General features: G+C 41.4%; 1 protein-coding gene across 1 annotated transcript; it reads left to right on the top strand.

The window, feature by feature from the left end:
- Positions 1-27642, top strand: sacs (sacsin molecular chaperone; the record flags this gene model as incomplete). Its single annotated transcript, XM_080731753.1, has 10 exons — positions 1-23; positions 1666-1816; positions 7831-7921; positions 8008-8093; positions 8775-8886; positions 9733-9879; positions 11059-12544; positions 12850-12941; positions 15083-15109; positions 16088-27642. The coding sequence occupies 10 exons, from the start codon at positions 1-3 to the stop codon at positions 27640-27642; spliced, it is 13770 nt and encodes a 4589-aa protein (XP_080587879.1).
- Between the last annotated feature and the right edge of the window lie 322 nt (positions 27643-27964).

The raw sequence follows: 27964 nt of genomic DNA, 5'->3' as shown, positions 1-27964 counted from the left end.
ATGGAGAGCTGTCCACACCCATGGTAAGTTGCTTACTTTCACTATTTAACGCAACTCTTTTGGCAATAGGCTACATATATCATGTGGTCCTATTAAACTGAACTGATGAATGGCCAATAACATTTTAGACTTAACCATTATTATGAGGCTGACATTAGTTATAAGTAACAAGTAACAACACAAGTTTAAACGTAACAACACTTAAAAGTGATCCCTGACTAATACGACAAATATGTCTTAATACATTATAATTGTCCTCTATAACTACAATGTAAAATTAAAAACACCTTAAATATTTTATTTCTTCTATAAATAGCTAATCTTTCACTCAGTAGGGGAAATGCCTGTCGCAAGTTGATGATGTCATAAATGTCATGTGTCATTTTTATGGCATGCATGTGCAAAAAACAAAACACAAACTGAATATTGATTTGATGCGCATATTAACCATAGGAAGTATTACGTTTGTTGCCAGACCCATGAAATGGGTAGACCTACATAAGCAAATGTCGGTCTGTCCGGGTTTTCTATATAAAGGGTATATATGATGATGACATGATGATGACATGCCTACAAAAGGATGATGACAGACAGGGGGTCTGGCACAACCAGGTTGACCTGGTCTAGTTTTTATTTTCACATGCATGCCATAAATTCCATAGGGATAGATCACACTTGACATTTATGACATCATCAACTTGCGACGGGCATTTCCCCTATTGAGTGAAAGATTAGCTATTTCTAGAAGAAATACAATAATTGAGGTGTTTTTAATTATACATTGTAGTTATAGAGGACAATTATAATGTATTAAGGCATATTTGTCGTATTAGTCAGGGATCACTTTAAACACTGTTGTAATTATTGTATAGGTCCTAAAAGTATTGATGATTTCATCACCTAACTAATAACACCTACAGGCATGGAAAAAAACACCACAAAATAAATGACACCATAATTCTCCTCAATAACTCCATTCATTTCAGAGAACAACCTCCAGCTTTTATTCTAGCTTGACTGTATGCATGGGTTAATGTGATAATAATCATATGTTATGTGGTGAGGATCATCTGTTTCTTCCCACTGTTGATACCATGCTCACTGGAGCTAAATACACTGTGGATGTGTCATCTCCAGTCAAGTGGCCTGCTGAATAAGCAACCCTTTTTACAGTATTGCTCTTTTAACTAGTCAAATGTTAATCTATAGATTTACCTTACCTTACCTATACAGTAAGTAAAACAAGATGCTCCTCAAAATAGCAAGTGAACCCATTCCTATAGAGAGCATATTTATTATTATCATCAGGAAAGGCTATACTCATACTGTAGGCCATCTGCAATATATTTAGGAGCCACTTTTCAAAACATGTTATTAATATAACATATTTGAATAATATTTCATTATAATAATTTGGAGGATGTCCCCCCCCCCCCCCCCCCCAAGCTAGCTAGCTAAAATCCACTAATAAATCAATAATGGAGAAATATGATTCGAATGCACAGCTCAGGTTTCTTCATCACAATCAATAATGACTTCAGCAAGACTCATCTGCTGCCCATCACAACCAGAGCCAAGATATGTTAGTCTGGTTGTGTATGTACCGTATGTATGCTCTCTGTTGAAAAGCATGATGCCATATGTGTGTGTGTTTGTGTTTCTCAGGTCACCATGGGTGACAGTTCGTCATGAGTATATCGGGCCCAGGTCCTACCAGCTTCCTCCCTCCACAGCTGTCAGAGACATCAAGCAGCGTATCTACGAGGAGACAGACCTCCCTGTCAGAGAACAGCATCTGTCTCACAATGGGAGAGTGGTAAGTGTGATGGGAGAAATATTTTGTGTATTATCTATTTTGTTCATTGTACATTGCAATGGAACATTTCCATGTTGCACATTTTGTCTTGACCACAGCAAAAAGCAACGCAAGCCCATCTCCATGAGCGCATTGTTTAGGATTTATTTATTTGGTTACTGAGAGGCAACCCTATTCACTGTGTTATGCCAGTGCATGAGACTACTGTCTTCTGCTTTCTACTTCTGGTATACCCATGTCTTGTTTACTGTTTCCTGACATTGGACAGACACTAAAGTTCCATTGTGTCATACCAATAAACAAGGGGAATGATGATAACAAGTATGGGTGTAACGATATAGTAACTGCATCGAAATATCGTTTTTCAAATATGTTCAAATATAAGATAATCGCTGTGTTTATTTATTTATATCCATAATAATACGTTTCCCTTAAAAACCTGCACTATCCACACTTTTCACACAGATTTAATTTTGTGGCTAAAATAGTTACTATATCGATTTTAAATCATTGAATCGAATCGTATCGTATCGCCATGAATGAACCAATATCGTCCATGTATCGTATCGTTACACCCCTAATAACAAGCCATTGTGTTTCAAAACACGTCAGCTCTCCCCTCCACTATGGCACCTTCACCTCTTTTCTAACAAGAAAACTTCTCATGCACCCAACAGACTGTATGACAGCTATAACAAGACAACTTGGCTACTACTGGCAGTGGCAGGCTGTATTAGTTTTGTTATCATGTCAAGTGAGTTAAACATTGTAAACTACATTGTAAAATACATTACATTGTTTATTAATCTTCAATAGCCATTACAGATTGGGGACTAGCCGGTGACATGCTGTGTGTACATCGGATGATAGCGTTTGGCTATGTCTCAACAAAACCTTCATACAGCACATATTAATTCCAGGCTGTGACTGTCAGAAATATCACAAAAATGCAGCTTACTGATAATGGTACAGTGAATGAAGAGGAATAAACTTGAACATTACTACTGCTTTTATATAGTAGCCTTTTGTCTGACCTAATAAAATCCAGGCATGTGGGGTTTTGTAACTTGCCAAATCACAGCTTTTTACTGTGGGCATTGTACGTCTGCCAGTGCAGAGTAAATGTGACCCATTGTTGGCATTTGTTGGCAGGTTCTATAGTTCTCATGACATGATTTCAAGTTGTGTCCCTTTCCTAAATCTTTGTATATAGTAAAGTTCCTTATGTGATTACTTCTCTGTGGTTATTTATGGGGGATCCTTGGTTGTGGCCCATTCTTTTTTATCTTTTCATTCTGTCACTGACCCTATTTGGTCCAAACAAAGATAAATGGAACCACTTTGTGTATTCCTTTAATGGTAAATAACTGCCACTGAAAGGAAACAGGCCAAAGTATTTAAAATTCATGTCATATAGCCACAGAACCAGTGCTAGAGACCTAAAGCAGTACAAAGTAAAAGGAAAGTGAAGGCCTGCTCTCATATATATTCCTGTGTTCCTAGAACTGAATACTGTTGAATCCAGATTGTTTTCATTTTGTGACAAAAGTTTATTGGTGACTTTTCCTCTTTATAGTCACAATTTACATTACTTCTGTCATTTATTTATTTCAAACATTTGTCAGATTTGTTGCACCCCTATGTGGTGTATGAGAATGTTTGGCTCTGTATTGGTCCCTCAATATGTGACTCAAATTTGGGGTCGAACGGCCTTGGCTTTTGTGTCTTAAAAAATCAAACCTCGGTTCGAAGTGGAGCCGTGAATTTGAGCAGTTCCAGGTCTATGTTTTTGATTGAAGTGATTTGTAATTATAATCAAAATCTACAAAGTATTTACAAAATAAATAACTTTTGAACGGCTCTTTGAAAAGAACGGATCCCAGAGATTCGGCTCACTTCAAAGTGACATAAATCCCATCCAAAAAATCGTCTCACTTCAAAGTGACATAAATCCCATCCAAAAAATCGGCTCACTTCAAAGTGACATAAATCCCATCCAAAAAATCGGCTCACTTCAAAGTGACATAAATCCCATCCAAAGAATTGCGCATGGGCAGATCCTGTTCATTCTTGACTGGACAGACTCTGGTGAGGACACACATTGCCACTCACAGGGAGCTCATGTGCTTTGCACACGGCTCCAAAAATACGTTATGTTGTGGCTTCAAAAAAAAAAGAAGAAAGAAACATAGGCCCCTCCCACTATCTTTGGCCTTTTGCCAATTGGTATGGAGTATCAAAAACATTTATGATACATGTTTATCACATGTCGCAATTTGTGTGAGTTTTGGATAAAATCTGTGGGAAAATAAAATTGAAAACGTATGAAAATCTAGTTGTAGATGGAAATGCAATACTGGCAGTGTGCACAAATGGTTTGGTGCTGATTGTGGGATTGGTGAAGTAGTTTGTGAGATTATCTTTGGTGGTAACCTCCTGTTGGTTCAACCTGGGATGTGAGCTGGAGGTAGCTGTCTTTCAGATCTTGACAGCTGGGAGTGTGCATCTTGAAAAGAACAGTTGTTGCCGCAACTGTTCTGCGTTGACTCGCTTGCTGACAGCATACTGCTTTAGGGCACACTGTAGTCCTCATCCACACCAATTATTATTTCAATGACTTTTTCGGGAAAGTTCACCCAGAGACAGTTGTCATGCATTACACAGTGTGAGCTATGACCACATACAGACCAGACAAGATATGTGTTGGATGGATAGCTTCTTGACCACAGTCTCACTGTCATGGGATACATTCAATTGGTCTTCCTCATCTTCTTGGAAACATGACTATGCAGTTTTGCTCTTTGAGTGGGGTTAGACTAAAACATAATTGCTTACTCTGCACACTTAAAAGAACAGAAGATATTATTAGCCTTTTTATTGTTCGTACTTTATGAGCATGCGTTTGAGGATAGCTTATAAATGCTTTAATGATGTGCCTTAGAATAAGTTTGACTTTTATGCCAGCAGCCATTTTGTAATAATATACGTACCACATTTCTTCAGCCTGTTAATACTTTTGAAAAAGGTAATACAATGTATATGTAATTCATACAGTATATAGTTAGACATGCTATTGATAGAGCAATCTACAGAGAGTGGTCCTATAGCTGTCCATGGCCGGAGATGACCTCTCTCTGGCCTCTGGCTGAGGGACAGGAGCAGGTGACGATTACTGCCCAGCACTCCCACCTCCCTGATGTCACATGCAGAAATTAGACGTGAACTGCACCCCCCAAATTAGTGATACTTGATCTGTAATAGCCCAGAGGTATCTACTACATTATAACCTGTACAGCTCAGGAAACCTTCCACAGCTCAAGGGGAATCCCTTTGCTTGGAGTTAGGATTTAAGGTTTAAAGTTATGAACAGCTCTCTGGCAAATAAATTAACACATCTATCAGTAACACTTTACAATTACCTTATTTCCAGTTCATTAATACACAGTATAGTATATTAATGTAATAGGCAGTTGTGTTAGTATACACAACTATATATTAACTAATAGTAACGTAACCAATCTAACAAGTACACTGTTGTATTGCATAACTGTATCGTAAAAGTACTTACTGTACATAATACTTATTGATACTGTTACTTACTGTATTTTGAATAATTATCCATAGGATAATACCCTGAAATTAGTCCCTTGTAAAGTGTTGGCTATTTCTGTAGTGAGTGCCTATTACTTTAAGACTACTCCAGCAGTGCCCATAAGAATGACTTATTTTGGAAGCTTTGTTCCACTTTGATTCAGTTATAAGAGTGCAGCAGAGTGATGCAGGTGGCACAGTGCCAGTCTCCATACTTAATTGGGGAATGTATTGCTTTATGGGACACTGAAAGGCAGTAACAAGCTTACTCGGTTCCTCTAACTCAGTTTGCATAAGACACATACTTCAATGTAAATGTCTGGGTCTAAGGAAACTCTTACACCATTTAAAAAAAAAAAAAAAAATCTTTTTAATACTTTATTGGGTCAGTCAACATGTAACAATTTTACATTTTATATATATATATATTTCTTTTTTACATGTCTTTGTCCCTTGTGGACATTTTGACCCATTTTTAAAAAAATCTTTTTTAACGTGTAAAAAAAAAACATCACCTACATAACAAGACAAAACACTACACAAGGAAAAAAAAATACATAAACTAAAATAAAAAAAATAAAAAAATAAAGAGGCTTTTTCTTTCTTTTTTTGATGTTTGTGTGTGAAAAACTTTTGGTTTGAACAACTTTTGGTTTTAACAAAAATAAAGATAAATGGACAAACAAAAAACAAAAACAAAAGGAAAAAACAACAAATTAAATAGACATGTTTCCCTTATTTAAAACATAAGAGGCCCACCTTTTTTCGAAAACATTTTCTTTGCCATTAATTTTATAGGTCACCTTCTCCATAAGGTACATGTCCTCTGTTTTTTCCCACCATTTCTCTATCTTGGGAGGTTCCAAACTTTTCCAACTCCTTGATATTTGTTTGAGCGCTGTAATTCTCAAGATCCAAAAAAGATATAAGTCTCGACTTTGCAGACTTTGTAGTAGAGGTTCTCCTTTTGGAGATATTTGTGTGCTGGATTGACTAAGTATATTGTTTCTATTCATTCACTTAAAGGGCCTACACCATGCTTTTAAAACTATATTTTTTGTATAAATATATGCTCAAAATTGAGTCTTAGACAGGTTTTAACCCTCAACAAACACTCTGACCATTCCTTTGTTTGTTCTAGCTCTACTATAATGAGGCTCTCCAGCTGCAATACCAAAAACGGCCTCTGTTTGCTCAGTGGCGCATCTAGTGGGGTTTTTCCAAAGAAAAAAAAAAATTTTTGAAATTTTTTTTTTTTTTTTTTTTAAACAGAAACGTGTGTGACGTCACACGCGTCAATTCTCAGAACAGCACTGTTCTGAGAGCTTCTCATCTCTGTCTTCCCAAAACCAGAGAAAGACACACTTGTCAGAAATAGGACTTTGTGAGGATAGAAGGTGCCAGTGGGACACCAAAAAAAGGTTTTAAAATAGAAAAAGTGAAAATTCATGGTGTAGGTCCTTTAAACTGTATGTACTGTATATGATTTGCTGCTTGTTTGTGGAGTGCACTGCCAACATATTCAAGATACATTTTCCTATGCTGCAGGGACCAAAACTGTGGTCTTCAACACAGGCAGCCAGCTCTTCAAAAGAATGATGAGCACTGATAGGGATTGGTTGCGTAAGGTGACGGTCTCTTTCTGCTAGGCAGCATGTTCACGTGCCATAACTGCTGAGTGCAGTGACGCGGTAGTGCAGGCTTTCACCTTGAAGAGGCACGGACAGCAGCCGTTGCAGCAGCAGAAGTATCAGGCCCGGTGTGAGCTCAGTCACACGACTGTGTATCACGCTGATGCTTGTGCAGTAACACTGTCCCAAAACCTGCTAGGCTGACAGATGACGGAATGTAATTGTTCTTAAAGTGGGGGGGCGAGTGCAAGATCCTACTAATAGTCCCCTTGAAAGATAGATGCTTGCCTTAGTGGGCTTATAAAAGAGTTTATGACATTATAAACAAATAACAAGGTCATTTGTTTATCTTTCGAGATATTTCCAAGACTCTTTTGCTACCATGTTGCAGTTCACAGTGGGAAATCATTAGGCAATAACAAAACCGCAGCAGTTGTGAAATGTTTAATGATTACACTTAACAATATTTTATTTGGTGGTATAGTTAATTATACGTTTTCTGACACCTCCGCTTAAAACCCAAAAAGCCAGAAGGATCGCGAGGCAGCGCTTTCACGGTCATTATATTCTGAACCAAAACATTGTCAGTTACCGGTAGGTTACCTTAAATAGGATGCTATCAAATAGACTAAGTGAATAAACGAGTAACTAAAGTAAAATACAGTAAATAAAATCCATCCTGTTAAAAGGTGATTTCTTTTCAAATCACAACTCTATCTAAAGGTTTATTTATGCAATTCCCTGCCATGTTACTAAAAGGATGTTGTCCCCTGCTTCCCCAATCTGTTTTAGCTGGATGACAGGGTGCAGATTGGGACCCTGGTGCCCCCTGGGAGCCCAGAAGTATCCATCACACTGGAGGGTAGAGGCCTGAGAGGGGGAGGTAAGCATAAAACCACATTATAAAATAATTCTACAGTGGACCAGTTTTCAAAGCAGAAACGCTTACACTGCCTGGGTCTTTTTCAGGGAGGTTTGGACAGACTACACCACCACTGGTCGAGTTTCTAAAAGACATTCTCAGAAGGTATCCCGAAGGTGGACAGATTTTGAAAGTAAGTGCAATGTCTTGTAAGTGCAAAATCAAAGTCTTGGATTAAGTCTTGCTCCATCCTGAATTAATTACACTTTTGCCATTTTTTTAAACTAAATCAGCATTTTCTGAGGTGAGGAAATCATAACTACATGTACAGTGTATATATAGTGTAGGGAAAATATCGTCGCTATGACATGTTTGATGAAATCGGGCGCTTCCATATTTTGCTGACAAATACATAGATCAGAATCAGCTACATTTCCCTTTAATCTGTAATTAAGGTTTATACTCTGTGTCTGTTAAATTGGCCCTTTAAATTCAAGATAGTGTGCATGTCTCCAAGGTGATGGAAGGTTCATACAAGCTCATTTAGCTGTCATTGTGTTAATGAGCAGCCATGTTTAGAACCGCTCCTAGGCAAAGGCAATCCTCGAGAGGAAATGCAGAGTCATGGGGTTTGAAACTTGAAATCATGTCAGGCCTGTTGTTCTTCAGCTAGTCACTAGAGTCATTGTAACCATTTAACACTCCAATAGAAGCAGAAGCACAATTAATTACTCTGAGATAATATTTTACAGTTCCTATATCCTTAATTAATATATATCTATTGTAGTGGATCATTCTACATATTGTCCAGTGCTACATCTACAGTAATTATAACCAAAGTCTTGCTTTGTTGTTGCGTGTTTTCATGTTAAAGGAGTTGATCCAGAATGCAGAGGATGCTGGAGCGACAGAGGTCAAGTTTATGTACGATGAGACAGAGTATGGAGTGGAATCGCTGTGGTCAGAGAATATGGCTCAGTACCAAGGTAGGGTGACCCTCTTAACCATATTAATCAAAATGACAAATGACTTAATTTACAATGAAGAGCAGCAAAAGCCTAAAGCAGTGATATTTTCATGTCAATGAACCCCAAACTGATTTTGTGCCAGAAAGGATTTCTCAACATTTTCCAAAATAGCAGACCTTGTAGATCTGCCATTTTAGAATAGTCAAACAATGTTAGTGTTTAAATTGTTCCTCATTTTGCTGGGGACCATCTGGAACTCTTTCAGGGGACTTGTACAGAGTTGCACTGTACTTGGTGCGATTTTTCAGCCTACATTCTGACTCCACCTTAGCCCATATCACTTACACCCCATAGCAATTTAGATAGCATTTATTATGTTTTATTCTTTTTCTGAATAGGTGCTTGGTCTACTACTTAGCCTACTATTTATTTGCATTTGATGTATTGGTGTTGATGTACTGATGTATTTATTACCTTGCTTATTGTAAATGGCTCTGGATTAAGAGCTTTAGCAGACCTACAAGCTCACAATGTGTCACGTTGTGATGCGTTGTGAGCTTGTAGATCAACTATGTTTGGTGAATTTTCCCCCAGAATAGGATTAAGTGGTTAAACACCAAGTATAAAAGTTATTTTCGATCTGTCCTAACTTTTCCTTGTGACATAGTGTATCTTAGGGGGAAATATTTACATATTTGACATAAATGTAAGGTACTGTATAGTAGCAATGTATTTCAGGGGTGCAGTGAATGAAAATGTTTGAGAACCACTGCATTAGACTACACAGATGTATTATATATACTGTAGATACAGTAGAGGTAAAATATTAATACAATTTCATTCTGGATTGACATTGCAATGCAGGTACAGCCTTGTATGTGTATAACGATGCAGTCTTCACAACTGAAGATTGGAATGGAATTCAGGAGATTGCAAGGAGCAGAAAGAGAGAAGATCCTCTGAAAGTTGGACGATTTGGGATTGGCTTCAACTCTGTCTACCATATCACCGGTAAGAGTTGTCCCAGGAGTGAAATCCAATTACAGTACTGAGCGTTTTTTCTCAAGAAAATGTGTGACCCTATGTAAAACGATGTGCATTGTGTGATACACTACCCATCCCATGTAAAAAAATAAAATTAAACATCCAACAAACTATAGCAGCCAAAGTGAGACAAATCAAAACATAAACTACTACCAGCACTTTCAGTTTAGTTAACATTTCAAGGTGAGAGGTAGGTAGTTCAAATGTACAGTATGTATTGGTTGTTACCTTTTGTATGGATGCAGATCGTCATAGCGGCCATTTAACTGAAGTTAGAAATCATTGTGTGTCATGATGGGAAGCATGGGTGTCAAAGGGGTTGGGAAGCATTTGAAAGAGTGAGAGATGTGTCACGGTGCCTCAACAACTCTGGCAGGAGCGCCGGGAGTCTTCATAAGTCTTAGGAGGAGTTAGGGTCAGGCTGAATTTTTACAACTTGCTTTAAAAGAAGGGGAAAACAGCAATATAGTTGGAAGCATTACGTCTCAGTATAAACTTCTCTCTCTTTCTTTCTCTCTCCCTCTCTCTCTCTCTTTCTCTCTCTCTCTCTCTCTCTCGCTGTAAGTATAAACTTACAGCACATACTGTAGGCCTATTATTATCAGGCCTCGACTCTATCAAAGATATTGCAGTGATAAAGTTCATGGTAATTGTTTTTGGTAATTAGAACCCTCTGGATTGTCACACAGCAGCTCTTTACAGTCATTGAATGCCATCCTGTATTGGAGTTATGTGGAGAATAAATGGGTCACAGTAAAATGGCTATTGAGATGCACAGTAAAGACCTAATTTGAGCTGTATATGAATCAGTCATTGTCCAGGATTCCTCTTGGTGATGTGAGGGACTGAGGATACAAAAACGTATATGAAATTATATCTGCCAGAGGCAGATATAATGGCCCAGCAATTAAAGTATATTTTGTGGTTTTGTGGCATACATTTTATAATATTCATATTTCAGTGTTATTGGTTAAATATCATATTAACATGATGTATTGATGGCAACTATCTCCCAAAATCTTAACTGTTTGCACTTAGTTTTCTGTGGTTTTAGTGCTTGTTAGTTTTTGGTTTGTTCTTCTGCGTTTTTTGCTTAACATTTTGAGCTCATCTATTGTTCCAATGTCTGCTTCCTGAATGTTTCAGATGTTCCAAGTATATTCAGTGGAGAGCAGATTGGCATACTGGACCCTCATCAGACCCTGTTTGGTGTCCACGAGTCTGGCCAATGCTGGAACCTGAAGACAGACATAAAGGAGATCACAGAGCTTACCGATCAGTTTAGTCCTTATGTCGGGATGTTCGGAAGCTCTGAGAAAATCATCCAGGATGGCAGCTTTCCCGGAACACTGTTCCGCTTTCCACTTCGCATGACACCCTCACAGCTGAGTGCCAACATTTACAACAAAGAGAAGGTCTTGGAGCTGTTCGAGTCATTCAAAGCTGATGCAGACACCGTGCTCCTTTTCCTCAAGAGTGTGCAGAAGGTCTCCCTACACGTGCGTGAGTCGGATGGTACTGAACGCATGCTCTTTCAGGTTACGGCGACAGAGAATAGCGATGATAAGCTTGAGAGGCCCACCTCACTGAAGACATTGGACCAGGCTATCGACAGCTACACCAACGGTGTGCCCAGCAGCAGCATCACATGTGCCACTTACCAGGTGAACATTGAGACCCAGGATGAGATGGCTAAGGAGAGTCAAAGGACCACCTGGCTGGTGTGTAATGGGGTGGGGGGCAGAGGGATGTGTACTGAACTGGACAGTCTAGCGGATGACCTGAAGTTCATCCCCACCATCGGCATCGGCCTTCCTCTCACCCTCATCGACACGGAGGACAAAGGTGCCACATCACATTTCTCAGGGCGAGCGTTTTGCTTCCTTCCCCTTCCCCCTGGAGAGGAGAGCCTGACAGGTCTCCCAGTCCATGTCAGTGGCTTCTTCGGCCTAACGGACAACCGCAGGAGCATCAAGTGGCGGGAGGTAGACCAGTGGAGGGACCCAGCAGCCTTATGGAATGAGCTGCTCATCATAACAATCATCCCGAGGGCTTACTTCACACTCATCACCGAGGCCATCAACAGGGTCCAGACCAAGAAGGACCAAGACTTTCCACTTTCGCCTGGAGGGACCTATGGTGCCTGGCCAGACCCCAAGCAGGTCAAGGCCCGCTGGAAGCCCATCCTTCAGCCTCTGTTCCAGGACCTGCTCCAGCAGCACGTCATCTACTCCCTCAGTGAGACCTGGATCCGGATGGATGAATCTGTGTTCTCAGAGTTGCATGCTGATGAGGACATTGCAGAGACGGTGATCAGCTACCTCCAAAGCTCAGGAATGCAGGTGGCCAAAGTGCCTGCTGCGGTGGACACCGTGATGGCCACGTATGCAGCCGATCCTGGCGTTGTGAAGAAGCTGACCCCTTCGCTGGTACGGCAGGTGATCAGGAAGTCCAAACACAAAGGCTCCACCCAGGAGAAGTTGCAGCTGCTGGAATTTGTGCTCAGTGACGACTGCTACACCGAACTCATCGGCCTGGAGCTCCTTCCACTGCAGGATGGCACCTTTGCAGCATTCTCGTCCTCTGTCAGTGATAAGGACGCGGTTTATATTGCTTCTGAAGAATACCCCAGGTACATAAAAGTGAAAAATGTTATACGGTACTATCTAAAAACATATTTCTATGCTGCCCATTTTCTATTATGCATGTCTTGGTTGTCTAAAAAAAGAAGAAAAATACATTTAACCTGTCTCCTACGACTGTAGTGTATACAGTCGTATTTGGCTTAGCCACTGTACAACAGTCAATACCTTTAACTGTTACACTTTAAAAACCGTTTGGCATCAAGAAACATTCACACTAGTGGATATATGATGCATACAACAGCCTGAAAACCACTGCAGAATGTGGTTTGAAACATGTTTCCCCTGTGTTAAGGTCTCTGTACCCAGGACTGGAGGGCCGGTTCCTTTTGGAAGACATTAAGCCCTCAGTAATAAACAGCTTGAAGATTGCATCCAAAAGCAGAGGTAACATTACAATACTACGTTGTTTCATACAATCTCTCTCTCTCTCTCTCTCTCTCTCTCACACACATGTGCGCTCATATTAGTATTATATTATAATAATCTCTATAAAGTATAAGATGAGACTAACATTTTTAATATCAGTATTTGATCATGCCATTATTAGTCATAGTAAATACTGTAAATCATCTAAGGCTGGGCTCAGACTACAGGAATTCAGGCACCTTTTGGCAGGGAAAACAAGAGCACAAGCATTACGTGATGACATGTTTCAATGAGACTTTTATGCAATTGAGAGGTGATTTTACATGGTTAATGTGTGCATGCAGTAGGCAGGGGTGGGGGTCTTCATCAGTGTATTTCTTTTTGAGGCATTTGTACTATACAGACACACCAGTCTGTAGAAATGCTTATTCTCCCAAAGTCTTGCTTCAGAAATCATGCAAGCAGTCTGGTTCCAGCCACAAGTGAATAAGCTTTTATTGTCTGAAGGCTCCGTTGGCCATTATGCTTTTTTTCTTTTTTACATAAATGGGATAGATAATGGGGATACATAACAAACATTTTGGCAATGTGCCTGGCTCTCATTGGCTGATGCTAAGCATTGCCACAAAGACTGCTGCATCATTCTGTTTTCATTTGAAAATATTTTATTCATAGCTGTTCAATGCCTGATTTGGGTTAACAATCATACATCTGCAAGTCTGAATTCAGGATTGTGTTACCCCCAAGGAACACACAATTGGATACATCTGAGTCCTTCCTAAATTGTGCTTTTAAGAGAGCTAATACGTTGGTAAAGTGGTTTCTCACTCAAGCTGAGGATTCATGTAGGCCTTGAATTGGCTTCTTCTGACACAACATTAGGTCACTGCATTTGCCTGCAAATCCAGTAATATTAGTACTGTACATCCAGAGGGATGTACTGATAGATTCAGACAGAAAAGGGAGAGAGAGAGAGAGAGCGAGAGAGAGAGAGAGAGAGAGATGGCAGATGGAAAAGTTTGTTTGGTGCCTCACATTCCATTGGCTTTCAGATACTGGCCACGCTCACTTGCATACTCATTCCTGGAGTTTGCCAAAAGGGCCATTAGCCAAACAATGTGAATATGCTGAATTTACAGATTGTCCCCTAAACCCCACCTTGACAACAGAACAGAACTACTACTTCCATAATGAAACAAAGATGTTTTCATATTTTACATACTGTAGTCAGAAATAGCATATATACTTCATAACCCCTGTTTAAATTGTCACAGTACAGTATGTGCTATGTTTCCTTACTTGAGCCAGGAGCTATCTGTGGATCGAGTGTGTCACTATATCTATGTTAAGCTCACATAGTAGCTAATACAAATTACTAGACAAACTGGATGTTAAACTGACTCTATACTTGGGGCGTTCTGCACAGCTGCATGCTATACTGTAGCATTAATCAGAAATTGCATCTTGTTAATGCAATCACCCCTCCCACACACACACCTTCCCTGGCAGAGCACACTAGCCTAGCTGAGCTAGACATCCCAGCCATGTTAAAACAAGGTAGGGACGATACTGCAGTTAGTTAGCTAGATGCATTATCTAGGCTGGTTATACCAGGCTAAGAGCACACAGGCCCACCCCCCTCCTCCCACCTCCCTCCTTCCACCCCCCTCCTCCCACCAATCTATAAGGAGTTTCAGAGCTCCTGCTGTACATTGCTATGTCATCATTACTGTCTCTTGGCTTGCAGATTGATAGGTTGCGGTGCTATCAAGGGAAATTAAATCCTCTCTGCATTGTATTGCTTGCCTGTTGGGAGAATTAATGAACATAGTCATATCATAGCCCAATAGCCTGATATAAGTTGCCATGTTGAATGTGTGAAATTTGGCCGTATGTAGATTAGACTATGTTAGATTTAATAGTCAGGAAGCTAAAACAGGACAGATGTAAAAGTACAATATTTGCCTCTGAGATATAGTGGAATAGAAGTAGAAGTACTGAGAATTAGAAATACTCCACTAAAGTAAAAATACCTCATACCTCAAAATTGTACTTAAGTACAGTACTTGAGTAAATGTACTTAGTTACTTTACACCACTGTAAATTATTAAATGTAAGTGTCATGGTCTCTAAAACATGTCACTTGAATTGAATTTCAGTGCAACAGTATCTTTGGGGGTGTTCTGGTAGGTATTCTACAGTGTGATGATGATGATGATGAATGTTACTTTTTAAATATTAACCCAAACAAATGCAGCATCTCTTCTACAATAGTCTTAGAAATGTGCATGTGAAAAATACAACTAAAATAATAATGCCTCCGGCCACAGCTGTTGCCGGCAGAGGCATTAAAACCTTGAAAGGGTATAATATAACATTTTCCAGTGAGAGGAATAGTTTGTGTCTGTGCTCCATAATATCCTTCGTAACTGCAACTAGCTTGGTCTTCTAATGGTGTACAGTAGCTGTCATTCTTTTAGCCTTAAAGCGGCATCTGTTCATGGTGTGAAATTAACAGCATTGTGTGTGTGTGTGTGTGTGTGTGTGTGTGTGTGTGTGTGTGCGTGCGTGCGTGCGTGCGTGCGTGCGTGCGTGCGTGCGTGCGTGCGTGCGTGCGTGCGTGCGTGCGTGCGTGCGCGCGCGCGCATTTGTTGTGCATGTGCGTGCATGTTTGTTGTGCAAGTTTGTTGTGTGGCAATTATCAAATCATAAAATGTGAATATGATGATCATTGCAATCTATCTAGCTTTTGAACAGCAACTTATATTAAGTCTCTTAATTACATATCAAACCTAATGTAAAAATGGTGATTGAGCACTTCCAAATTTCAATTCCAATTAGTTGCACGGTATCCCATTTTGAAGAATCAATGTCTTATTTTTATCAAGACTTTCAAATCCTACATTATCCTTGCCTTCACCTACACTTCCTCCTTATGGATGTAAAAGGCTGAAGGAATAGTTCATGCTAATCAAAACAATTTAATGTGATATCACTTGGATTCACCTGGTCAGTCTGGTAATGGAACGACATAATGTTCTTAATACTTTGTATACTCAGTGTTCATGCACTGTACTAGGATTTAAATGTGTTGTGTTGTAATGTATAGGAATAGTAATATAAACAAAAGAAACATGACTCTGTCTTCTCTGTCTTCTCAACAGGAAGACCCTGCACACAATTACAAGCGCTAACCCCAGAGCGCTCAGCTCGACTCATCAAGGAGATCCTCACAACCACTTGGCCATCCAGAGACTTCACGGTCCACTGGGGTTCTGAACAAAAAGAGCATCTGACATTCTCATGGTTAAAGATGGTTTGGAAACATCTATATATTCATTTTGCAGACGATTTAAGTACCTTTGAAGATATGCCTTTGATCCCAAGTGCACCTCTTGAGGACAGCATGGACAAAGTGGAGCTCATGCGCCTCAAAACTCCCTCCCCCATTGTTCTCCTCAATCATGAGGAAGAGGCGCCAATTTCGGACAACCTCCTTGACGTCATGAAAAAGCTGGGAGCAGTGGCGATGAGAAAGCTGGACCCTTCTTTGCAGCACCCTCTTCTCAAGAATTACATCCATCCATGCTCTCCTAGTGTGCTCTTGCAGATAATGGATAGATCAGCGACGCAGCGCATAGCCAGCACTGTCTCATCTTTTTCTGTCAAAGAAAAGGTTGCACTTAGAGATTTTTTAGCAGGGCTGTCTGACATCACGGAAAAGGAGAGACGTCTTCTGCTAGAGCTAGCCATCTTTGAGAAACTGGGACCTTGCTCTGAGAAAGGAACCCCAATATTTACCTCACTGAGAGGAGCCAGAGCATTACATCACACCGCCAAATATCCTCCGCATGTAAAGCTATCTCTCAATGTTGTGGGCTGCGGTGATGAGGCATCAATCCGTCTCATCAAGTTGCTAAATGTAGAACAAGTGAAAACGACAGAGTGTTTGAAGCTTGTCATTCAAGATATTGAGAAGGGGTTCTATACAAAGGATGAGATCACCAAAATCATGCTCTGGGCCCTTAAACATCTTTCCTTTCTCAAGAATGAAAATTCATCCGTAATCGGAATGCTTTCCACCCTGAAGTTCATTCATATCTTCACGGGAAAGCCTGTCGCGGCTGCAGACCTCTTTGATCCTGAGCTGGAAATTTTACAGGATTTGTTTTATATGGAGGAGAAGACCAGGTTCCCCACAAGTACATTTACCTCAACCCCTGATATTCTCCATTCACTCAGACAACTGGGACTGAAAAATGAGGTGCAACTCACTGAAAAAGATGTTATCCAAGTGGCAAAGAAGATTGAAGAGTTGCAAAACAACAAAGAACCAGAGTGGGATTCTGTTGTGAAAAAGGCAAAAACACTGCTGCAAATACTTAACCGACAAACCAAGTTGGTGAAGTCTGCAGACACTCAGACGTCATTGTTGAAACTGAAATGGGTGCCAGTTTGCAAAGAGAGACCTCTAAATTACCCTAAATCCCTTGCTTGGTTGGGAGACACAGTCAACATCTGCTCACTATCTGAGATGTGTGATATATCTCATGCAGTGCTTGTGGGATCCTCTGTAGCACTTGTTGAGAAGACATCTGCAGGGATGAAGAAGGCCCTGAAATTATCAATGGAGCCGCAAGTGGATCAAGTATTACAACACCTTAAAGCAGTGAATGACTGGCACAAATCTCAAGCGTTCAGCACTGAGGATTGGTATCAGTTTCAACAGATCCTTTTTGAGATCTATGGCTTCATGCAAGCTCACCTCGAGGATGCAAGAGAAGCTATGAAGTCATTGCCTTTTGACTGGGTGTGGACAGGGAAGACATTCTCATCACCTGCCCACACTGTGCTAAAGTCCATCCCTGATTTAGATTTGCAGCCCTACCTGTACTCCCTACCAAAGACCATTCGAAAATTCCACAAACTTTTTAAGTTTTGTGGCTCCGTCGAAGAGGTTGTGCCAAGCCATGTGTTTGGGGTTATTAAGACCATCCAGCAAAGATGTGAGGAAGAGATGACAAAAGCGGAAAGCAAACATGATCTCCTCCTTTTGATAAACATCCTGAGATGGCTATACAACAGTCAGATATCAGTGGATATCGACATGCAAGTGCCAATCCTCTGCTACAAAGACCCAAGTAAATTAGGTATGAAGCCCATTCATGAATGTACCTACTGTGACATTAAAGTGGATGATTTGAACGACTTACTTGAAGATGCATCAGAACCGATTATATTAATCCATGATGACATCCCAATGAAAACTGCAGAATGGCTGAAAGTGCCATGCCTCAGCACGAGACTGATAAACCCAGAGAACCTTGGCTTTGAGCAATCAGGCCAACGAGAACCTCTAACAGTGAGAATAAAGAACATTCTAGAGGAGTATCCATCTGTATCAGATATTTTCAAAGAACTTCTCCAGAATGCTGATGATGCCAATGCAACAGAGTGCAGCTTCATGATTGACATGCGCAAGAACACTGACATTCGAGAGAACCTTCTTGATCCCGGCATGATTGCTTGCCACGGCCCTACCTTGTGGTCATTTAACAACTCTGTGTTCTCCGACACTGATTTCCTGAACATCACAAGGTTAGGAGGATCAATGAAGAGATGTGAGGCAGACAAAGTGGGGAAATTTGGCTTAGGCTTCAACTCAGTATATCATGTCACTGACATCCCTATCATAATGAGCAGAGAGTTCATGATCATGTTTGATCCAAACATCAATCACATCAGTAAGCACATCAGAGACAGGTCCAACCCAGGGATCAAAATCAACTGGAGTAAACAGCAGAAACGACTTAGGAAATTCCCCAACCAGTTCAAACCATTCATTAATGTCTTCAACTGCCAACTTCCTCTAGCTCAGGAATCCCCTTACAAATACAACGGTACACTGTTCAGGCTACCGTTCAGAACAGAGCAGGAAGCTTCTTCCAGTGAAATCAGTAGCATGTACTACAACACTACAGACATCTACTCTCTTGTTGATGAGTTCAGCATATGTGGCCACCGTCTCATTTTGTTTACTCAGCACGTTGGAACCATGGTGTTGAAATACCTGAAATCTGAGGAGCAAAACCCTGCTGCAGCCCAAGATGTTGTCACCATAAACAAAAGTGTGTGGTCAACAAAAGCTTCATACGGACCACTGAGCATCCTGAAATCAGCTGCCAAAGTCATGAAAAGGGTAGCGAGCACCAACAGAGTTCCAGCTGATGTTCCCAAGTCTGGCTGCATCATACGCATTATGGTGGAGGAGTTTCACAATGTGTTCAAACGCATTGTTGATCTCCAGTCTCCTCTCTTCAGAGGCTCAGAGGAAGATCCCAATCAGTACTTTGAGATGGCTGCTAAAGGTGTTCAAAGTAGAAGACTCACAGATGAAATGCCCCAAAAAGCAGTCGAGGTCACAAACTGGCTAATTTGTTCTTGTATGGACGTTACTGAAGCTCTCAAATTTTCACTGGGCGAGAGTGGGAAAAGATTGGGGCTGGTGCCTTGTGGAGGTGTGGGCGTTCTCCTCACAGAAGAGGAGAATCGTAAATGGACTGTGAAGACAAACACCAACCCAATTGGAGAGGTGTTTTGCTATTTACCACTCAGGATCAAAACAGGCCTGCCAATCCACATTAATGGGTGCTTTGCCGTAACTTCAAACCGCAAAGAAATCTGGAAGACCGATACCAAAGGACACTGGAATTCAGTGTTTATGAGACATGTAATTGTCCAGTCATACATGTCTGCGCTAGGTATGCTACGTTCAATGTCTGAGAGTGGAGAACTGCTTGACTACAGCTACTATGCTACATGGCCCGACCCAAGTCTGGTGCATGATGACTTCACACTGATCAGCCAGGGGGTCTATCAGGAAATTGCCAAAGGCGGAGACAATGAGCAAGCAAAGGTCTTCTCAGATGGGAAAATGTGGGTATCAATCAAGAATGTCAGATTCCTTGATGACACTTTGCTTTGCAGACCAGACATTGGCCCTGCTGCATTTAAGATCTTCTTAAAATACCTCACGAAGAGTGGCTCACAAGATCTCTGTGCCGTTGAGTTGCCTGATTGGGTGAAGGAAGGTTTTGAAGATGCTGGATGTAAGGGGAGGTTAATGGAAAACACTCTTACGGAGAAACAGTTTTTCTCAGATGTCTTTTTCCCTCATATCCAGGACATTGACAAAGAGCTCCGAGATCCCTTGATGCATTATGTCCTGAATGACAAATTGGACGAATTTGCATCAATTCTAAGAGTGACTCCATGCATCCCATGTTCTGGCCTTGAAGAGAACTTGGTTTTGCCTTCCAGGCTGATCCATCCAGAGGGAAGAGTGGCTAAGCTGTACAACAGTGATGATGGAAGATTTCCTAAAGGAACCCCAAATGACTACCTAAACCCTGTATGTTTGGTGAAGCTAGTGCAACTGGGTATGGTAAAGGATGACCTCTCATGGGATGATCTGATTGAACGTACAGAGTCTGTGATCGATCTGAATGAAAACGATCACATAGCTGCTTGCGTTCGTAGCAGCATTCTGCTCAGTCTTGTTGACGAGAAACTGAAAATTAGAGAGACTGTAGAAGCCGAGCTCTTAGAGAAGCTACAGGAAATCAAGTTCCTTCCATTCCTTACAAAACCTGCAGGGTTTTCCCTACCATGGCATGGGAATAACTTCTCCCCTACTACTATGTTCTCTGCCAAAGAACTCTTCACAACTGAACATCAGGACACAGTGTGTCTGATAAAGCCAATCTTGAATGAGAACTCACCATCTTTCAAAGGTTGTGGCCCTATCTCTTTGGCTGTGAAAGACTTTCTAGGATTGATAAGAAAGCCCAGCATTGGACTAGTCATTGGTCAACTCAAGGAACTGTCTAAATCATTTGATGGTGTCACTCTGTACCAGGAGAACATAACCAATGCCTGCTATAAATATCTACACGAGGAGATGTTACAGCAAGATAGTGCAAAAGATCAAATCATGGAGGAATTGAAAAACTTCAACTCCATTCTGGTGGAGAACACATACGTCAGTCCCTCCAAAGTTGCATTCCACCTGAACTTTGACTCTGCTCCATACCTTTACCAACTCCCTAACAAGTACAGAAACAGTTGCCGTGAGCTGTTTGAAAATGTTGGTGTCCAAGCAAACTTCACAATTGAGAATTTTTCAGCCATTCTTGAAATAATTAAGCAAGAATGTGGACGAAGAGCACTGACTGAGGAAAACTTTCAGCTGTCCCGAAGAATCATTAGTGAAGGAATATGGAGCTTGATCCGGGACAAAAAACAAGAATACTGCCAAGCAAATTATGGAGTGATTCTCCTACCTGACTCCCATATGATATTGCTGCCATCAACGTCATTGTGCTACAATGACTGTCCCTGGATTAAAGTCAGAGACACCACTGTGAAATACTGTCACAGTGATATTCCGAGAGAGGTTGCTGTTAAGTTAGGAGCTGTTCCCAAAAGGCACAAAGCCTTGGAGAGATATGCCTCCAACATCTGCTTCACTACACTTGGGAGTGAGTTTGGACAGAAAGAGAAGCTCACAAGCAGGATTAAAAGTATTCTTAATGCATATCCATCAGAGAAGGAAATGCTAAAAGAGCTGCTTCAAAATGCAGATGATGCCAAAGCCACTGAAATATACTTCGTTTTTGATCCAAGAACGCACGCCACAGACAGAATATTTGATGATAAATGGATTCCAATGCAAGGCCCCTCACTCTGTGTATACAACAACCAGCCTTTCACGGACGATGATGTCAGAGGAATACAGAATCTAGGAAAAGGAACAAAAGAAGCCAATCCTGGCAAAACTGGGCAATATGGCATAGGATTCAACTCTGTCTATCACATCACTGACTGCCCCTCCTTCATCTCAAACAATGACATCCTCTGCATCTTTGATCCGCATGCACAGTATGCACCTGGGGCAACATCTGTGAGTCCTGGAAGGATGTTCAGGGATTTGGACGCTGACTTCAGATCTCAATTTTCAGATGTTCTAAATCTTTATCTGGGAGCTCATTTCAAGCTAGAACGCAGCACAATGTTCAGATTCCCCATACGCTCCAAAGAGATGGCAAGAACATCTGAGATCAGTTCTGTTCCGGCATCAGACAGAATGGTACAAAACCTTCTGGATAAATTGAAAACTGATGGTGCAGAGCTTCTGATGTTTCTCAACCACATGGAGAAAATATCAATCTGTCAAATTGAGAATGCAACAGGAGAGCTGAAGGTGCTATATTCTGTAACTGCTAAAATTACAGATGGTGATCGTCTAAAACGCAAGCAGTTCCATGCTTCTGTCATTGATAGTGTCATCAAAAAGAAACAGCTCCCTGCTATCCCAGTCCAGCAGATAACCTACACTATGGATATAGAAGACACAGATGGTAATTTAACAACTTGGATGATCTGCAACCGATCTGGCTTCCCCAATGTTGAAAATGTTTCCAAAAGTGTGATTTCAGCCCACAAAAATGAAGACATAACTCTCTTTCCACGGGGAGGGGTAGCTGCATGTGTAAGCCACAACTACAAGAAACCTCACAGAGCTTTCTGCTTTCTACCTCTTTCACTGGAGACTGGCCTGCCATTTCATGTCAATGGGCATTTTGCTCTAGATTCTGCAAGGAGAAACCTGTGGAGAGATGACAATGGAGTAGGGGTAAGAAGTGACTGGAACAATAACTTGATGACGTCACTGATTGCTCCTGCCTATGTGGAGCTGATGATTCAACTGAAACGTCGATACTTCCCAGGTCCTGATCCCACCATGACTGTGTTACAGGGAACCCCAATTCATGTGGTTAAAGACACTTTGCGGAAATTCCTGTTCTTTTTCCCGGTCAACAGGGTTGATATACAGCCAGATTGGTACTGCCTGGTTAAAGCTGTGTACAGCTGCATTCATGCTGACCTGAAGCGTCTACTTCCTGTAGTCAGGGCACCGCAAATTGATCATTCGGACATGCACTCTGTTACTTACATCTCGTGGGTGAACACATCCACAGCACACAGAGGCAGAGCCTTTTTTGACAATATACTGCAGGATGAGCTTCAGCACCTGAAGAACACAGAGTACAACGTCACTTCAAGGAAATCTGTTGCAGAAAATGTTTACAGGCTGAAGTCCTTGCTCTTAGACATTGGCTTTAACTTGGTCCATGGCTGTGATGAGACGGCAAGTCTTTACTTCTGCTTGGAAGATGCAGGAATTCCAGTGAGTTATGTGACGTCTGAAGATGTTCGCAACTTTCTGTTCACATTTTCATCTCCAGACACATCTTGCCAAGTTGGGAAACTCCCCTGTCGACTGCAGCAATCAAACTACAAGCTTTTTCACAGCTTGAAGCTTCTAGTCGACTACTGCTTCAAGGACTTAGAAGGGGATGACATCAAAATAGAGGGGTTGCCTCTGTTGATAACAATGGACAACATGCTTCAGGTATTTGACTCCAAAAGACCAAAGTTCCTGACAACACACCATGAGCTGATCTCGCCAAGGAAAGAAATGTTCATGAACACATTGTACCTCAAGTACAGTGACCTCCTGATGAAAGCTGGTGTTGCAAAGACCTTTGATATCAACAGCTTTGGTGACTTACTGAGTTCATTTCTTCCTCGAGAGTACAGAACACGCATCCCTGTAAAGTGGAGAGATGGCTATGCAAGTGAATCCTGGCTGAAAAGTGTGTGGAACTTCATTAGCGAAAACATTGCTGTCAAAGAAGACCAGGAAGAAGTTCAACCCAGTTTTGACACAGTGCTTGACATTCTGAAGGACTGGGCTTTACTTCCTGGCAACAAATTCATGGCAAGAGAAAAGCTGGTTGTACCTGAGCATGATGTACTGTTGCCCCTGAGTTTGATTAATATTGCCATCTTTCCACAGGGGCAAAATGACAAAGTCTACCACTGCCTTATGAAAGGAGGCTGCATTCAACTTGCAGTGAACAAAATCTGTAGCAAAGACAATCCAATCATGTCTTTTCTGGCACAGCACACAGCAAACATTGATAATCCATCCAGCATCTTGAAAGCACTGGAGTACATGATTCAGACATCAGCATTCAAAGCAGCAAGCTTGACCGACAAAGACATAGAGGCCCTTCTGTTGTATTTTAATTGCAACCTGGTTAATCTCACACAAGAGGATGCACAGAGCCTCAAGCTCCTCCCATGCTTCAAAACAGTGAGTGGCAGGTACATCAGCATTGCAAACTATGGTTCATGCTATGTTCTGGCAAATTGCATTCCTACCGCAGATATGGACAAATGGGCCCTCACAACATCCTTTGCATTTCTTGCTGACAATCCACAACTCAAAGAACTGTACAGTTTCCTTGGGTGCACTGCAATGGATGATATGGAAGTCTACCTTAAACATCTCCTGCCAAAGTTTGAAAGTCTCTCATATGATGCAAAAATTGAACACATTGTCTATTTGAAGGAAAGACTTGTGTTAATGGAGGACTCGTGTGAGATAAAGGACCAGCTGTATGAAAAGTTGGAAGGACTGTCATTCATCTATGACTACACAAACAGGCTCAAGTCAGCCAAGTTGTTCTATGATGAGACGGTGAAAGTGTTTGAAGTTATGCTGCCTGCAAAATCATTCATACCCAAAGAGTTCTTCAAGAAAATAGAGCAAGTGTCAAAACCCAAAAATGGAACAGCATTCATAACCTCCTGGATCACATTCCTAAGAAACATTGGACTTAAGTATGTAGTCTCACAGCCGCAAGTTCTCCAGTTCGCAAAAGAGGTCAGCATCAAAGCCCAAACCGAGAGCTGGACCAAAGAAAAGGCACAAACCATTGTTGATGTTCTCCTGAATCACATATTCAATGAGAGGACTGATCTGTTTGTTGGTGCTTTCCTCAAAGAGCTCTCAATGATACCATTCTTGTGTCCTGAGCGAGCCCCCACAGAACTCATCCGCCTTCATTCACAGTACCAAGAAATGAGTGGCACACTTCCACTGATTCGTTTTAGTGGCTCTCAGGTCAATCCAAAATTCAAGCAAACAGATATAATCCACTTACTTTGGACATCTAGTCCTATTCTACCAGAGAACGCTACACCATCAAGTTTGAAAGATCAGGAGGGAAGTACACTCACTGGCCAGGAGCAGCTTGACCAAGTGCTGACCATGTTAAATGTCAACATGGAGCCACCCCTGGAGAAAGTCATAAATAACTGCAAGAACATCTGCAACATATCTACCCCAGACGATGATATGGTGAAAACAAGGAACAAAGTTTTAAGGTCTACCTATGAATTCCTCAATGCAGATAAAAGAGAGTTTCGCTACCAGCTCCGTGGGGTGACCTTTGTCATGGTTGAAGATGGCTGGAAACTACTGAAACCGGAAGAGGTGGTCATTAACTTGGACAATGAATCTGACTTCAAGCCCTACTTGTACAAATTGCCACTGGAGCTTGGTATATTTCATCAACTGTTTAAACTCCTGGGCACAGAAGATGTTGTATCAACAAAACAGTATGTTGAAGTGCTGTGTCGCATTTTCAGAAATTCAGAGGGCAAGCAGCTTGATCCAAATGAAATGAGAACTGTGAAGAGGGCTGTCTCCGGGCTTTTCAAAAGTCTGCAGAACGATCCAGTGGAAATCCGTAAAGATCTCGAAAGCCTCAGAGATTTAACTTTTTACCTGCCAAGCCATGATGGTAGATTAGCCAAATCAAACAGCCTAGTGTTTGATGATGCCCCACACTACAAGAGCAGGATTCAGGGCAATGTTGGTGTTCAAATGCTTGTGGACATGAGCCAATGCTACCTGGGCAAAGATCATGCTTTACATACAAGGCTGATTATGCTACTTCCACAGAAGCTAAGACCAAGACTCCTGAGTAACATCCTGGAAGAGCAACTAGATGAAGACTCTCCCAAAATGTGCCAGTTTGGAGCTCTGTGTTCACTTCAAGGTCGACTTCAGCTACTGCTGTCTTCAGAGCAATTCATCACTGGACTGATCAGAATAATGAAACACGAGAATGACAATGCATTTCTCGTAAATGAGGAAAAAGCCATTCGACTCTGCAAAGCACTTTGTGAGGGCCTGAAAGTCTCTTGTTTTGAGAAACTCCAGACAACGTTAAGAGTCAAAGGATGCAGTCCTATTCCACACAGCCGCAGTGAAACACTGGCTTTTCTGAAGAGGTATGGGACAGCTGTGATTCATCTCTATATCCAACACTCAGACAGCAAAGATATTAACTTTCTCTTGGCGTTGGCTATGACATTGAAGACGGCCACAGACAATTTGATATCTGACACTTCCTATCTCATTGCTATGTTAGGCTGCAATGACATTTACAGAATCACAGAGAAACTGGACAACCTGGGTGTAAAGTATGACTCATCAGAACCCTCAAAACTTGAGCTTCCACTTCCTGGCACCCCTATACCCACAGAGATACACCACTTCCTCCTCATGGATCCCATGAATGTATTTTACCCAGGCGAATATGTGGGTTACCTTGTAGACTCTGAAGGTGGAGATATCTATGGGTCGTACCAGCCCACCTACACATATGCCATCATTGTTCAAGAAGTTGACAAGCAAGAGGAAGACAACCCAAGCTTCCTTGGGAAATGCTTCCAGATTGATATTGGTTACAGTGAATATAAAATAGTCAGTTCTCTCGATTTGTACAAATTCTCCAGACAGGATGAAAGCAGTCACGTGCGAGATAGCAGTTCCCCATCAACTCCAACAAGTCCAGATTGTCGTTCCAGTGGACCACGAATGGTGCCTCCTGGTTTTTCTGCTGGCAAGGAAAATCAAAGACCCTCTACCCAGAAGCAATCACCTAAAAAGCTAAAACTTCACAAACTGCCTGAGATTCTGAAAGAAGTGACCTTAGTCGTTGAGCAAGCTTGGAAGCTTTCTGAGACAGAGAGAAAGAAGATAATTCGCCGATTGTATCTCAAATGGCATCCTGACAAAAATGCAGAGAATCTGGACATTGCCACTGAGGTCTTTAAGCACTTACAGAACGAAATCAACAGGTTGGAGAAACAGACTCTGACAGATCAACAAAACACAGAAAGAGCCACCAGGAGACCCTTCTCATCGTCTTCCACACGATTCCAGTCTGAGAAGTTCTCCTTTCAGAGGTTCTACACATCATGGAACCAGGAGGCAACAAGTCATAAATCGGACAAGCAGCAATTCCGGGAGCAATACACTAGTTATGCAGGTACTTCAAATTCTAACCGTTTCTTCGTGCCCCCAACTTTTAAGTCAGTTGGAAACCCTGTTGAGGCCCGCAGATGGTTGAGGCAAGCAAGGGCCAACTTTTCCGCTGCTCGAAATGACCTTCATAAGAATGCCAATGAGTGGGTATGTTTCAAATGCTACCTGGCCACAAAGCTGGCACTGATAGCTGCCGACTATGCAGTCAGAGGAAAGTCGGATAAAGACGTGAAACCCACAGCTCTGGCACAGAAAGTAGAGGAGTACAACTCCCAGTTAAAAGGACTTACTAATGACGTTCAGATCCTGGAGGGATATGGCGTGGACAGCCTAAGAACTCGTTATCCTGATCTCCTTCCGTTTCCACAAATCCCAAATGACAGATACACATCTGAGGTGGCGATGAGAGTGATGGAATGTACCGCACGGATTATCATAAAACTTGAAACCTTTGTGCAGCAAAAAATATAAAACCGTCTTCATAGCAGTTATTATGCATAGATCACCTGAGCAAGAGAGAAACGATAGTGACTGTGTGCAATATAAATCATGTATATTATTGTTTTGGGGCAAATTAAAGTTTCCAGCTGGCAGCTTATGGTACATTTGCTGTTTCTACCTTTCATGGTGGAAGGTGGCCCATGCACAGTGTTTAAATGTATGGCTCCTAATATCTAGGCTGTCAAAGATAATGTTGCTACGTTATAACTTGTGTGAACAGAACATGTTCTGTAGATGCTGTACATACAAAAGCCTCAGCAATAGATTTTGGCTACCAAAAGTCCCCATATTG

This window comes from Nannobrachium achirus (assembly GCF_963921795.1).
Source record: "Nannobrachium achirus genome assembly, chromosome: 8".
NCBI classification, from domain to species: Eukaryota; Metazoa; Chordata; class Actinopteri; order Myctophiformes; family Myctophidae; genus Nannobrachium; species Nannobrachium achirus.
The sequence above is the reverse complement of the archived record's forward strand: the minus strand, read 5'-3'. Positions and strand labels throughout refer to the sequence as shown.